The following is a 16,462-nucleotide window of genomic DNA, read 5'->3' as shown; positions in this document are numbered from 1 at the left end:
ATCAGTACTTGATCGTCTGTACAGATCGGCTCCAGAATGTAGACTTGATCAGTCCTGTAATTTGTATTAAAATTTTTTAATATATTTTTAATAAATATTTGTAAGAGAGTTTGTATTATAATCATAATTATATTCAAGGGAACGAAGGTCTTTCTGGGTTCCTGATAGGATTATATGTCCTATATAATAAGTACTTGATCGTCTGTACAGATCAGCTCCAGAATATAGACTTGATCAGTCCTGTACAGCCAGTTTTTGTACAGCCACACAGATTAGTGATTTTGTAAGGGCAGTGCTTCATTGGTATTAATTATTTAATCATCTATGTATTAATAATTGTATTAATAATTGTATTAATTATAATTAATTGTATTAATAGTAATTATTATTATAATTTAAAATTTGACGTTCATAAAAAAAAATAATTGTTAACAACTACCATTTACCATTACCATCAGATTATCGCATCCAGTTCAGTTATTCCTTTTTTGATTTATTTGTAAATTGTTATCCCATAGTAAATCGCTTTATTGCTTATTTGTCCTTTTATTCTTAATAATTAATTAATAAGTAAACATTACTATTCGCTTTTTTATATATAAAAGATTGAAAAGTTGAAATAAGCAGATAATTTTGTATAATTCATATAATCTGTAGTGTACTCTATTAGTTATATTTTTTACTACTACAGAACTTCTTTCTCAAGTAGTGCTTGCTTAATATTTTTTGGTAGTTTAGTATTGAAAAATATTTTTTTTTAAAAATCTGAAGCTCTATAACAGGATCAATAATTCTATTTGGTTTGAAAAGCATATACATTTTACAAAAAGTGATAACTGTAGACTAAAATCAATACATGCTTAAGAGAGATCTCTGTTTATAGGAGCTTCCTTTTAAGATAGCTGAAGAATATCATTTGTTAGAGTGTTTCTTCAGCAGAACTGTCTCTGTTAACTATTAAATATAAAGATGATGAACATCACTTCTTTAGTTTTAAAGAGATAAGCGTCACCTTTGAATTGAAAAAAAAAATCTGAAATAAAAGAACCAAATAAGTTAAGATATGACAAATTTTAAAATATTATTATTACTAAACATTTACAGAATGTTTGTATTAGTGTCGATCTCAATGTTTATGTTACGTTAAAACATTTGCATTTTTCAACATCTTTCTATTCAAAGTATCTTCACGTTCACACTTTTGTTGTATACATTCAACTTCTGTCAATCACTTACTCTTCAAGGCACATGATTGAATCCACACTCTTCAATCCCCATATACCTACCCACTGACTTGTTAAATACTTTCTTTGCTTACATTATATTTCATTGCCCCTTTTTGCATTGTTATGGGGTACAGTGAAAGATCCGTTAAATGATCAATCTCTCTTAACTATTGTCGGTTCCCGTTTTACAGTTTTTATACAATGTATGTCTTTTCATTTAAAATGTTAGTTCATTGCATCAGACAGACTTACTGATCCCACAGGTGTCCGCTTAAAAAAGCTTTCCGTGTGTTACTTATAAGTTGGGTTACCAAAGGCACTTATATGGTTACCGGCATATTAAATCCCTTTAAAACCACAATCCTTATAATAATTATATAAATATTATTATTAATAAAAAAATCTTTATAATGTATTTTAATAATAATTGCATATTTATTAAATTTTATTCATTTGTTCTTTATTGAATGCATTTTTTTAATATTCAAGCAGTTTTTATTAAATTGTTAATTAAATTAAATTGTTAATTTTTTTTTTCTTACTTAATAAATATTTCATATATTTACTAAAATAATATATTTATATAATTGGTGTTTAGGAAATTATTCATTAATTTTATATTTTTCAATTATTTCTAATACAAATTCCAAATTATATTTTATTTTATTATACATTGTTGTATGCTCTAAGTTATTATATTTTTATATTGTTACTAATTATTTTTATATATCTTTTTATTAAAATATATTATTTATATTGGCTAACCTAAGGCATTATTTTTTTGAATAGTGCCAATTGTACGAATTGACTGATATTAACTTTCGATTTAATTAATAATTACTTATGTAGTGAAATATATTAATATTTTGTTCATTTGCTGTTAGTGATTTTTTAAATCATAAATTTTTATAATTGCTCTCAATATATATAATAATTCAGCAATGTTTAAGATAATAATTCAAAGCTCCTTTTATATTCAGAAAAGGTGAAGCCGTAAAAAACATGAACTCAAATTTGTCCGTTAATTATTTTTTAATTTAATATTTGTAAATAAATAAATATATCAAATATTAGGGAATTCAATTTTATATAAACTGATATTATTTTCTTTTTTTTACCTTTAAATATATTAGACACTTTTATTGTTTTGTTGAAGTTGCTTGTCTAATGTTTATGTTATTTTCAAATTTAGTTGGCAAAGGAGAAATTATATTAATATATTACTTAATATATATATACGTATATATATAAATATATATATACAATACATTAATCTGTACATAACTTAGTGGAAGTACACAATTTTTATTTTAATATTATTTTAAATGTAAAATTTATTTAAATTTAATAATTAACATTTCATTGTTTTCATCGTTTGTTTTTTAATTTATTGACACTAGATTGAAATTTGAGATTAAAATAATTTAAAACCAAACATATACATATAATCATATAATATTTAGTAAGGTATTGCCCTAATAACATTTATCACACCTTTAAAATAATATAGAATGATTAAAAAAAATAAATTATTAGATCTATAAAAGTAGAACACTGTTTAAAAAAACCATTAATAAATAATGGTTTATCGTATAGATAAATTCATTTGAATAATTAAATCAACTCCAAAAAAATTTAGTTAAAAAATATGTGGAATAAAATTAAAAATATATAATAAATAATTAAAGTAAATATATAAACACAAAATATTTATAAAATAAATATGTTTCCCTATTTTTGGAAAGAGTAGTATAATATAAATTTATAAAAATGCAATAATATTTATTAGATTGCAATTGGTATACTAATAAAATATATATGAATTTAAATAAAGTAGAAATGTTACAAATTGTTAAATAAAAAATTTTTAGTAATTAATAAAATGTAATTGCAGTCAAGGCGCTCTTAAACGGACACTGCCCGTTAAAACTATGAAATTACATTATACGATTAAAAAATATATATTTATAAAAGCGTATATTTTACAAAGCAGTCATAAGTCACTGTGAACACATATATAATAAAAAATTCTAGTAAAAAATAAATAAATAAAATTCTAGTAATTAAATTATTAAAAAATAAATAAAATAAAATAAAATATTAAATATTTAATCAAAATATTTAATTTAGACAATAATTAATATATTAAATAAAAATATATATTAAATAATACCAGCATATAAGAAATTAGTGCGCTGATGAAATTCATATATAAAATATATATAAAAATATATGAAATTAATGCAGACAAGATATAGAAATTAACAGAAATGTTGAATAAAAATTTTATGTTATAAACAAATAGAATCAGAATATAAATAATTAACAAATAAAATAAATAAATAACACATAAAATAAATAATTAAGCAGTATCAGTTAATATTAAAAAAATTTTTAATAATATAAATTTATTTGATTTTCACCATTTTTAATGTTAGATTTGTATTGATCTAATAATTTATTTTTTATGCAAGTTGAAATGTTGACTAGAGTCGTAGTAAGCCTTATCCCAGTTGCTATATTAATATTTGTATAGAATAAAAGGTGTGATAAATTAATTATTTTATAATAGGCTTAAATGCTGTTAACTTGTATTTTCAACCATTTTTAAATACATATTTTCATATTAAAAATTGACTTAATTATTGCATATGATAACTAAAAGAATTAAGAGATAAAAATTTGTGACTTAGAATTTTTTAAATTCGTGAAGTTTATATATTAAGAATCCCTTGGAACATGATGAGACGTGCTCCTAAAATTGTGAAACTTGTCTTCATATGAGAGGGAATATCATTGAAATTTATTAGTACTTCAACGTGGTCTAGCATTATAAGGTCCACGAACAGTTTTAGTTCTCTCGAAATCGAACATTTTGAAAATGCTGATGACACTCGAATAGCAACCTGCTATTCATTTTTATTTCTGTTGATTTTTTATTAATATCCTCTGCTCGAACACAATACACAGCTAGAATACACTGTCGAGCCAAATAATCTGACATAAGCGTATTCGAACATTAGGTTAAGTAAGGTTATACCGGCGATCACTAGTGGATCCACTTAAGCCTATTGGCCCATTATGTTACTGTATATATAGAAAAAACTCAGGGTTTAAAACCACCTAGAACCTGTGGTGAACATTAAAATGCTAAAATAATTCGAGCAATTTGATTAATATTGAAGCACTAGGATTTAACATCTTTCATATACGACATTATTATAAAATACAAGTTAACAAATTAAAGCAATTAGTTTATATAAACAGAATTAGTTATTATGACTTTACATTTTACAAATTATTTTTTCTTATATTAAAATACATACGATTAAACATAATCAATTAAAAGTTTAAACAAAATATTTAACTAGTTAAAAAATAGATATAAAATTACATATTAAGTATCACTTAATGTACATTTTAAAAGTTAAGTAACATTATTAGTTGTTGCATTTGTCTTTTAGTTTGTTAATTGAGTATTCAAAATAGTTATCTTAAGTTAATTAAGTTGATTAATAGGTTATTTGTGTATTATTTGAGCCTTGAGGCTCCTCAAAAAATTGCAATCATATTTTAGTCTCTTCAATGAAATTTGTTGCCCCCGCAAAAATATTTTCTTATTAGTTTTTAATTGTTGCGCTAACTTTTATTTTAAAACAAAGTATATATGTATTTATTAATATTGTAAAAATATTTTTGCTTTAATAGATTCTGCTTAAATGCAAAATAGTTTTTAATTGTAATATTATTATATGTATATTAAGTACTTTAGGAATATATAATCAGTTATATATGTGTTCTTAATTTTGTTGTTGTTATTTTTTAAACATTTTAATATTAAATATAATGGAAAGTATAAGAGATATCACAGCTGCATTTCGAGATTAATTTTTTTTGAAATTAAAAATATTAGTAGGAAACATACAGCGAATAAATTAAATAATTTATTTATAATTATAAAAATATTTTTTTTTAATTCAATTTTATGGCTGGCAGTGTTAATTAATTTTTTTTAGCAATTTGGAATGTATATAAATTTGATTTTACTTTAATTTAAATCATTTTATATAGATTTTAGTCACTTTTTTTTTTTAATTTAAAGCCATAAAATTTTTACACAAAAAATTTCACTTGTATGCATAAAAATTAAAATATAAAATATAAAAAACGACAAAGTTTTTGAACAGACCACGTTTGTTAATTTTAAAAATAATCTAAATATAATGAGAATATAGTGCATTTTAATAGCATTGAATAGCTTAATAATTTATAAGAAATTAGTGACACAATTTAATATTAGTTTGTATATTATTGTTGTTTTTTTCGTGTTATTTGTTGGCAACTCTAAATGGCAGTGGGGGCGGACGTAGGTATATGTCAGTGCCATTTTGACTTTTGAGCGTAGATATCAGCACGCAGATTTTGAGCGAAGCATATTCCGAGTATCTAATAATTATAAAAAAGTATGTAATAATAGCCACGTGAATATAAATAAAGGTAAAAAAATCAAATATTAAAAAAAATACATAAAAAAAATAATAATAATAAAATAATTAAAAAAATAATAATAATAAAATAATTAAAAAAAAAAAAATTAAAAAAAAATAATTAAAAATAAAAATATATTTATAGAAAGAGGGGTAAAGAGCAATAATATATATGTATAAAAATATGGATAGCACAAAAATTACAATAAGTATCCATACATACATTATATATACATTATTATATATTATTTACTTAAAGCTATGACCCAATGTCGTTAGCTTAATCTAGTGATTGTCTACTGTTTTTAACCCTCTAATCTTGTAGAAAGTTTAAAAATGTATCAAGTATGGATAATTATTGTATGTTTTTAAATTATTAATAAAGAATACTACTCTACTACTACTATATACACAAAATTATAATATATGAATTTTAAAAAATGTTAGGTTCAGTTAATCTAATTAACATATAAGTCATATATTATCGTTAACATATAACGATAATTAACATATCGTTAGAGTTATGACTCTCTAACGATATCAAATGGAGTAAAAATTCTATTTCGTCTGCAAAGACCTATTCATGTCGTTGCTATACCAGATAGTTAACTAACAAAACACTTCTTAGGGCAGAACACAAAATTATTAAAGATTATTAATATGTATTTCAAGAAAGCAAGTCAGCATTTTGTCAGTGGTTTGTGCTTAGTCAATACTTAAAAAAGCTAAGAACTGAACCACATAGTTTTTTCTGGATCTTTTGTTTAAATCTTGTTGTTTGCAAAGACAATGGAATAGTACGGATTAAAACAACAACAAAAGTAAGATAGTAAATCATTACATCATTACATATACAGCGGTATTATACCTTTAATAGGATTTAAAGATCAATTCCAAATATGCGTTCTATTTAATAATACTTATTTCTTATATCTTTACTGTCAAGAAATACAGTATATATTAATCAATAAATATGTATCAATCTTTCGACAGATGCAACATAGTTTTTGTTATTACTATCATATCATTCTATCATATACATTTATAAATTAAATAAAATAATAATTTATTAATGAAATCAATAAAATTAAAAAAATAATAAACCAAACCTGCATAAAAACTGAAATAATAGCACTTGTCGATATCAATATTAAATTATGCTCCATCCATTCTTCACCTGCCGTAACACAACCTTTTTCGTATATAATTTTTGATACATCAGCGCTCTAAAACAAAAAAAAAATTTTAAATAAAAATAAATTAACAAAAAGTAATATAACGAAAATAAAAAAAAAAAACCAAAATGCTCACAATAAGAACTTAATAGTTTATTATACAATTTCCTATTAAATAATTAATATATTTTTCACACTGCTTATTACAGCGGTATCTATGTCTCTGATTTCATGTTACCTCGAAACAAAGACTAATAAAGAAATAATTATAATATACCATGGAGCTGTTTTTGATTAGAGTCTATATTTAATTAAAACGGTTCAGAAAATTATTCAGCGATTAAAAAAATATTAGTGCCTGATTTGAGGTTTGACTCCTCATATCATGGGGTTAGTACCAAGCTAAAATGAATTTCTATTTCAGGATATTGGAAGCTATATTGTAAGCACCAAGCGCGGATTGCAAAATCTGAAAAAAATCTTTAAGGAAAATAATTTTTGTAAATACAGAAAAATATATATTTTACGTCACAGTTTTAAATATATTAGCGTTAATTAATTTTTTCTTATTCTTCATAGTGTTGATTTATTTTAATTAAATAAATTTGTTACCAACCTAAGCTATACCTAGATTATAACTTCACTTATAAAATTATTTTTATATAATAAAAGACAAAAGTGTAGAGGAGTTATGGTTAACAGAGAAATATGAATTACCAGAGATTTATAGAGATTTTGTAATATATTATAAAACAAATAATGAATCAATAAACCAAAAGTATTTACTCCTTTTTATTAAAATAAAATTTACTCAACCGAGATTGCTAAGAATCATCTTGGTGAGTGGCTAGGTTTCATTATCTTGAATCTAGTTGACTTTTAAATACCACCCATCACCAATCTATTCTAAACAATCTTATCGTCTCTCACACTACTATCACTTATGCACATCTTATACGTCTTTATAATTTTCCTTTCATGTTAACAACAACAAGAAGCCACAATTGATTTAAATGATATAAATACTGAAATGGATATTATATAAAAGATACAACTAAATTATGCTAATTATATTTACTTTACAGGAATTAAAATAAAAACAATTCGTTTTTCAAACTTAAGTACATAAAACAACACATTAAACAATATACAAAAAGTAATATTAACACAAATTCGACAGAAGACAATGTACATAATTATTTTCAAACCTGCATCAGTAAAACAAATATACAAGTTAGAGCCACACTAATTAAATGAGTTTCTAACCAATCCTCGCCAGCACGTAAACAGCCGCGTTCATATATATGCCGTTCCACGGGCTAAGCATTGTGTTATAAAAAGGTTATTGATAATTAGTAAAACATTAATATTACATAAAAGTTGAATATTAAAACCAACTTATTTTAACTTATTATAAAAAAAACTTACATAGCCTTTCTTGCGTACATCATAGCCACATTGTTTATTTTTAATAAATTCCTGCGCGCGCCGACGACAACATGAAAACGGCACACCACAAGCCTCGCGACTACCAACAGCGCCCGACGAACAATTAAAATAATTATTGCTTTCCCAGTCTGTTGGACCCTCAATGCCACAGCATTGTAACCAATCTTCTTGTATCCAATCGATCAAGTTTTGCTGATCTGGATCTTCACGATAATGAATTATGAATGCACGCAGTCCTTCAGTAGCCTGATCTTTAATCTGCACGTATAGCAAATAAATATTATTTAATGTTATAAATATTAACAAACTAACTTACCCAACCCTTATCTTTCAAAATAAATGCTAAAACACCAAAACTGATTTCTAACAACAGTAATATAGAGAGAAGGATGGCATACTGTGAATAAAATATCGAACATATAATATAATACAATTTTTAATCAATGCTTAACTAAACGCACTCACCGCTGCTAAGAGACAAGTATTTTCACGTAACGCACCTACGCTTCCAGTAAAGCCAATAATAAATGTAATTGTGCCAATGCAAATTAGCACGAACGCTGGATCCAAGGCAATGAAAGTTAATTTAGCTAAATTACTAAACATGTCCTTTTCGTTCCACGCCCAGATGCCTATAGCCAGTACACACAAGCCTATCATCTACAAGAGTCGTTATTCAAGGTTTGTAAATTCTTTGTTGTCATTTTGGCATTGAATTCTAATACTCACCCAAATCGCAACATTGCTGGTAAATAGCATATATTTTAGGCAACAACTTATTTCACTAGTCTCACGTCTGTATTTACGCAGTACAGGCATTTTGTTTACATTTAAATCTTACTTATTTTAATTTAATAATAAATTTTGATGTAGTTACTTTACTTCGTCGGAATTTGCTAATAAACTCTGCTTATGCAGCTAACTGCACATACATACACCCATAAACACAAATTTTGTTCCTACTGCAAATATTTGTGATGTAAAAACCATGTGTAAATTTTTGAAAACTTTACTTTATATATTTAAAAAATTTATATCAAATAAATTTAAGTAAATTTCTAATTCTATAGAATTTGTAAAAATGAAATGTTAAAAACAATTTTTATGTATGTACGTCAAGTGACAGTTGACAGCTCCTACAGACTTAAGAATCGAAAGTAAACATAACACAACAGATACCGAGTACTTAAATTGCAAAGTAACCGAATTGCTCGATAAAATAATTTATTCTAATACAATTTTAATTTAAAAAAATATATGTAAATTGTACGTATAATTTTATGTTATTATGTATAAATAAATTTAATAAATTATTATTGTTTATGTTACTTATATTATTATAAAATGTTAATGCTTTGTTATATCGTAATAAAGTCGCGAGGCTTTATTCTTTTTAGTGATGACTTTACATAGTCAGCAGCGATAAATTATTTAAATTGTTTATTGAAAAGGTTGCAACATGTAGACACATATTTCGATTGATTAATTAATAGAAAACCGAAATAGATACGTATACATAGATACAATAATACAAAACCATATAAAATCAGATCAAAAGCATATTCACACAGCATAAGTAATATTAATTTTGATGCAAATTTTGCTGATTCCGCTTGATCGATCTAAAGCGTCATGTTGTATTACCTTTTTTCGTTATATATAAGCTGTCATTACCACCGGTTATTGTAGGGAGAAGTAATTATATGTAAATTTAGTAATGACCATTTCATTGCATTTCAAACACTACATTTACGCGAGTCTTAGAATCATTTTTAAAACTGATTTTAAAATTAGTTTTTAGAGCGTTCAAGCATAAAAATTATAAACACTTTTAAGGTAGCTGTCAATCAGTCAGCTGTTAAGCGGTAAGCAAAAATACCGATTTTAAACATTTTAAAAATGTATAGAGTAAAACTAAAGATTGTTTTACTTTTATAGGAAAATAAAGATATTGTAACTGAAACAGTAGAATAAAATAATAAAACAATGAAGATTTTAGGAATATCCCGTATAAGATTTACAAAATTACGAGAAATGTGATTTGAGTGGGTTTAAGCAAAAATACATGTATGTTATGTAGTAAGTCTTAATTAAGTTATTGTATAAACTTTTTTTCCTATGTTAAGAATTGAAAAATTAAAAATAATAAGCAATTTTGTTTGTAATACTTTTATGAACTTTGAACTGAATTTTACTTTTAGAAACCAATAAAATCATTCCAATGCTAGTTTTTGAAGTTTTTTCTAATGTTTCGGGCACGTCGTCTGTAACAAATGGTTTATACTAGTTATCATAACATAAGTAAAATATAGCACATTTACGTTTAATATTAGTGGCAATATTATGATTAAGTTGAAATTACAATAAATAATAATTAATATTTAGGAGATGGGGTTATATAATGATATATAAATATTTTACATTCTATGAAATAGTCCTTAAACATTAAAAATGAATCAACTAGAACAACGCCATTACACATTAATAATGAATATATATGAATATATATGAATATATATGAATATATATATGTATAGAAATTTCAAATAAATTGATCCGATACGACTTAATAACTTTATGCAAATGTAACATATTTACGGATCAAACAAGAGGAACGTAATATGATACGTATAAAAATGAAGTAATAAGTTGTTTTTATTTTAATATAATAGAATTGAGTACTTGATTGAACTCCCCATAGTACCTTATCTATTCACCATAGTCACCATCTTTTTTAACGATTTCGGGTTTTTTGCCATAACGATTTCAGGAGTCCTAGCTGTCGGTACATTTTATAGTGATTTGTGAAAACTATATATACTTAATAGTGTTTTTAATATTTCAAAAAAGTGTTCACGTCGTCGATATATATTAGATATCGTGTTAATAAACTTTGTGAAATAGTGTTAGAATCAGGTAAGTAAATAAAACTGTAAATTAATATGTGAAATATCACTTTTTTTTATGGTTTTGTTCATTAATAGTCATGAAACACATCAACACAAATATTGTTAGCATAAATGTATAAAAATATTCATACGTTAGATATATTAATGGAAGCATAGGGCGCAAACAAAATATTTATCTAAGACCTGTAGATATTTGTTTAGGCACTCTAGATCATGACTTGTTGGAGTAAGATTATTGTTGTAGATTGGTTTTTGAAAATGTTTTTCTTTTTTGGCAAATATTATTTGTGACCCAGAACCATAAATATAGAATACGCCTGGCTTGACATTATTGTGGGACATGCAAAAACTGGTGCGCATCGATATGTAACGGGATTTCTATACCGCGCCCCAAAAAGCATTTTGCGCATATAAATGAACGCCAATGCCAATGGCAAATATTTCTAGTAGGATAACGGCATCTATCGAACATACCGTTAAGAATTTATATATATATATATATATATAGATATATATATATATATACATATAAACAAAGTAGCAAAACACGCTTTGTGTTCTTACAATATATTACATACATACATACGAACGAACGAAAAGCTTCGAATAACGGCAAACAACGAAGCAAGAAATTTCGCAAATTTGCCTTTAAAAAAGAGAAAATGAATAAAAAGAAAAAAGTGCGCATCTATTTGTGTACTTCTGGAATACACCGCGACAAATAAATTAACATTAAAATAACTGATTTCATTTCAGCAAATTTTTATATGTAAAAACAATTAGTTTTTTAATATAAATTTTACTATATACTTAAGTACTTGGTAAAGCACATAAATATTTCACATACATATATCCATATATATAAATTAGTTTCCTTTATATGTATGTATTTTACATAATAATATATATATGTATGTGTGTATACACATGTATGTTTATTGCTTGTGCGTATGCGAGTACAAAACAAATCCAACGAAAATAACGGAAAAATTGATTTGCCGATCTATGGCGTATAAGCAGTATTTCAATATAATACCATTGAAGAAGAGACCTTGAAAGTGGGTACACTTCGTATTGATATTTGTTGTGGTTCACAGAAATTCGAAGAAAACTACTTTACCCATTTTTTTATTTAAGCTGTTGTTATACCTTACGCAAAAAGTACTTAGTTTTTTTTATTCTACGGTGTACTTAGTAAATAACAATTAAATGTGTTTCTTAAGCAGTAGCAAAAGAGACGAAACGAAAATAGGAACCAATACGTACGATCGGTAAACGTGACTTAAACCAAATATAAACAAACAATAGGTCAACTTATACATAATATATTAATCCAAAGTTTGGATATTAAAGGAAATGAAATAAAGTGTGTGAAAAAGAGGGAGGCCATCATATTTGCCAGTTAAAGCCAGTAAGTTATAAAAAAGACGTCTCAGCCACTAGTTGTAGTAAGTAGATGGATAGTGACCAGGTTACTTGTTTTATAAAAAAAAGCTGTATGTTAATTGGCATATGCGATGTATATACCTAAAGAGAAAAACGAGACTTGTAAGTCATGCAGTAGACATTCGGTATAATAAAACATACCTTTACTTACTATAAGGTCTATCGTTATTTTGAAAATTGTTTTTTGTTTAGATTTACCATTGTAAAACATAGTTTATTTCTGAAAATATAATTCTTTTGTAATTGTGTAAAATATCTAGGAGGATCTAAATCTGTTTATTTTTTTGAGCTATTGGTCTACTTGCGATATTTTCAGTGTAGTAATTTTAAGTTGAAACACAGTCAAACTTCCATAACTCGAAGTACCACTTTGCACAGAAAAGGTTCGACTTATGGAGACTTCGAGTTAGAGAATTTTTTTTTTATTTTTGAAAGAAACTAAAATCACATTTTGAGTTATTTAATTATTCGGAATCAAATACAGCACAGAAGTATATTTCTCATTTTAAATAATAAATCCAACAAGTACATTATATTTCGTTCTTCAGAAGATTTGTTATGTCAAAATATAGTTCCTTCAAAAGTCTACTGTGTACAATGAAGATTAGAATCAATAGCATAAGTGGGATTTTCGAAATGATGACGTTTAACAGTATAAAGAAATAGTTTAACAGTATGTATAAAGAAATAGTGATAATTGGAGGTTGTTGTAATTAGCCAACGGAAATAATTGGTAATAAACATAGACCGAAAGCCCACATTCTCGGAAGTGAACATTAAACTGCAAGATATAGCGAATGTGTCATAACAATAAGCATTTTTTTCACGTACGCACAGAGTTAGTTACTTTTAATGGGTGGTTAATGGGTTACTTGTATCGGACTAATTTGCACAATCCGCACCTAAAAGTGTATTTCCAAGAATATTTTTTTTTGCTAATTTGTAAGGGCCAACAAAATGGCCCGTTAATATCGCTGTTAAGAGAAGAGAACTTCAGAATTTAAGCTTAAAGAAGATTAGCTCTTAAAGAAGTCAGTGCTATTTAAAAGTTTGAAGTTCTTTTCTGATTCTATACTAAGTAAACTACTATATATATAAAATATATTATTTTTTTTTTATTTAACACAGTTTATACGGAATATAAATTAATAATGGATAACCAGAATTTGTTGTTTGTGGAATATGACTTAAGTGTTAATGTTGTTGCTGTTGCTAATGCTGATGCCAGGGGCGATGGTGGTGATACCGATGCCAATTATGATGTCGCTGCGAATAGTGATCGTGATTCTGATGTCACTGGTGATGGCGACGTCGATGCCAATTTTGACGCTGTTGGTGTTGTCAATGGTGATGATATTGGTGTAGTCAATGGTGATGCCAATGGTGATGATCATGTCAATGGTGATGATCATGTCAATGGTGATGCTAATGTCAGTGGTGATGTGATTACCAGTGGCGATGTTATTGCTATTGGTTATGGTTATGCTAACGGTAATAGTGACGGCGTTGTCAACGTTAATGCTGCTGATGCTGATGCAAAGCGTAGAGGTGGTGACATCTGTCCAGTCTGCTTAAATGCAATTGATATATACTGCGTAGGGGCATGTAATCATCCACTTTGTTTGGATTGTTGGGCTCGATTGATAATAATTCATGAAGACGAATTATGTCCACTTTGCCGTAGACTTATACGTAATCCATTAATTACAGAGGTCAAAGCTACGTATAAAATTCCACTTAAACAACATGAAAAAATTACATCCGATTATAATCAAATTATTAATTCTTCAAGTGCAAAGATAATAAATGCATTCAATAATCTTGTGCAACATCAATGTCCAAAGTGTCCTTCGCGTGTATTTAAAATGTTGGAAAGATTACAGCAACATATGGCCACCAAGCACAAATTATATTATTGTGATGTGTGTATAAGCAAATTAGATATGTTCACGCGTGACCGCATTTATTACACCTCAAATCAATTAAAATATCATGTTGAAAAAGGTGATCGAGGAGGTCTAACACGAAATTATCATCCACTTTGTGACTTTTGCCATATAAGGTTGTTTAACCTTAAAGAATATGTTGATCATTTTATTTTAAAACATTATTATTGTCCTTTGTGCCGTGCTCAGCAAGCTCTTTTTCTATTTGGAAGCTATCATAAATTACTTAAACATCTCGACGAATATCACTTTCCGTGTTTGGTTAAAAAATGCAATAAATTATTTGATGACTCCATTGAATTTTTAACTCATTTGGAAAAAGAACATTTAATTGACCCACATTATATATATCCAAAAATTAATCGTACAGCTGTTATAGATATAGAAATTAAGCCAATTAGTAAACAGCAGGGGGTAGAGGTATTTCTATCGGAAAATATAATTCTGCAATACTGGGCAAAACCATTAATTGGATATGATATAAGTTATGATTACTCGTCTCCACCACCAAAACCACGTGTAATATTTGATTTTCATAATAAACTGCAATTCCCTCCACTTGGATGTAAACCACGTAATATCAAAAAATTATATAAACAATTGTTGGTACCAGCTCCTTCCACATCCTCAATTCTGACAACTAATGCTGGAGGTGTAAATACTTCAATACTTTCTAAACCAACCTATGCAGAGGTTGCTGCCTCTTTCGGCTCTAAGTTTTAGAGTAGCTGACAGATTTCAATATTTTACCATTAACCCAATGTAAGTAATCAAAGTCGATATAGTTAAACTTTGTCATTCTATATAAATATTTAAATCATTACATAAACTAATTTATGTCTTTATTTAGAGTAACAAACAAATTCATACATCATAGCAGTTCCAGTTCCTGTATAAAATATAAACAGCAAATGTCAAACCAAGGATATCATAAACTATGCTTTTACGATCTGATTTTCTTTCTTAATTTTAGCAGTGATTTCAAACCATTGCGATAAATAATTAATTAATCTAATGCTTAATAATTTATATCTTATAATTATTTAGTATTTATAGTTATTAATTAAGTTTAATGAGTACCTTTTTTATAATACATACATATATATGTATAGTTCTTTACACATGATATTGGTGGTCTGTCATATGAAAGAGTTTTTATTACAAATAATAATTATAAGTATAGTTAAAAAATAGATGGATAATTTGAAAGTTTTATTAAAATTATGAAGAGAGTGTCATAGTTTAAATAAAATTATACTAAATCCATTCCAAACTGTTGGAATTAAAATATTATAATTAGATAACTATAGAGTTTTGTTTTTTTCGAGAGCTATTGCTTAGTAACTGAACTAGCTCTTTTAAATTAAACGTTTTTTCCTAACTATGTTAGTGACATCCCTGACATCATCACTCATTTTACTTGCATTTTTACTGAGTGGTTACACTAAGTGATTATATGTTATTATTGGAAAGTCATTCCAGCTCAAATTGCTGAGATCACAGAAAATACTCATAGCAATAGAAATAATTGAATTTCATTTCATTTTCAATATATTTGAAATAAAATTGTTTCAATATTATTTAATTTTAATTTATTTAATAATATACGTATTAATAAATCATTCGCAGTTTGATTGGTTTGTATAAGCACTGGATATTAAAGTCCACCGATTTTTTTTTAACTTGTTGCCATTATCTGATAGTTGGTAGAATTAATATAATTTTTAATGACAATAAGCGAAATATTATAATATTATTTTTTTGAATCCTAAACAATTTCAGTAGTACTCAGAAGAAATAAGCTATTTATTAAATTGCTCTATG

The 16,462-nt window shown here is 26.1% G+C and overlaps 2 protein-coding genes across 4 annotated transcripts; one reads left to right on the top strand and one right to left on the bottom strand.

The window, feature by feature from the left end:
* Positions 1-5,368: 5,368 nt before the first annotated feature.
* On the bottom strand, positions 5,369-9,387 carry LOC119662325 (tetraspanin-5). 3 transcript variants are annotated; one of them, XM_038071923.1, is made up of 7 exons: positions 9,067-9,387; positions 8,803-8,997; positions 8,654-8,734; positions 8,317-8,595; positions 8,097-8,207; positions 6,823-6,939; positions 5,369-5,672 (listed from the first exon to the last, which is right to left on the bottom strand). In XM_038071923.1, the coding sequence occupies exons 1-7, from the start codon at positions 9,154-9,156 to the stop codon at positions 5,604-5,606; spliced, it is 942 nt and encodes a 313-aa protein (XP_037927851.1). In that variant the 5' UTR covers positions 9,157-9,387; the 3' UTR covers positions 5,369-5,603. The 3 variants fall into 3 exon arrangements, with proteins under 3 accessions (XP_037927851.1, XP_037927853.1, XP_037927852.1); XM_038071925.1 differs by lacking the exon at positions 6,823-6,939; XM_038071924.1 differs by lacking the exon at positions 8,097-8,207.
* Positions 9,388-13,825: 4,438 nt separating this feature from the next.
* Positions 13,826-15,659, top strand: LOC119689744. The gene is made up of 2 exons (XM_038104641.1): positions 13,826-15,400; positions 15,489-15,659. Exon 1 carries the CDS (start codon positions 13,844-13,846, stop codon positions 15,359-15,361), a length of 1,518 nt encoding a protein of 505 aa, XP_037960569.1. The 5' UTR covers positions 13,826-13,843; the 3' UTR covers positions 15,362-15,400; positions 15,489-15,659.
* The last annotated feature ends 803 nt before the right edge of the window (positions 15,660-16,462 follow it).

The sequence above is a fragment of the Teleopsis dalmanni genome, chromosome X (assembly GCF_002237135.1).
Source record: "Teleopsis dalmanni isolate 2A chromosome X, ASM223713v2, whole genome shotgun sequence".
In the NCBI taxonomy this organism is placed as follows: domain Eukaryota; kingdom Metazoa; phylum Arthropoda; class Insecta; order Diptera; family Diopsidae; genus Teleopsis; species Teleopsis dalmanni.
The sequence above is the reverse complement of the archived record's forward strand: the minus strand, read 5'-3'. Positions and strand labels throughout refer to the sequence as shown.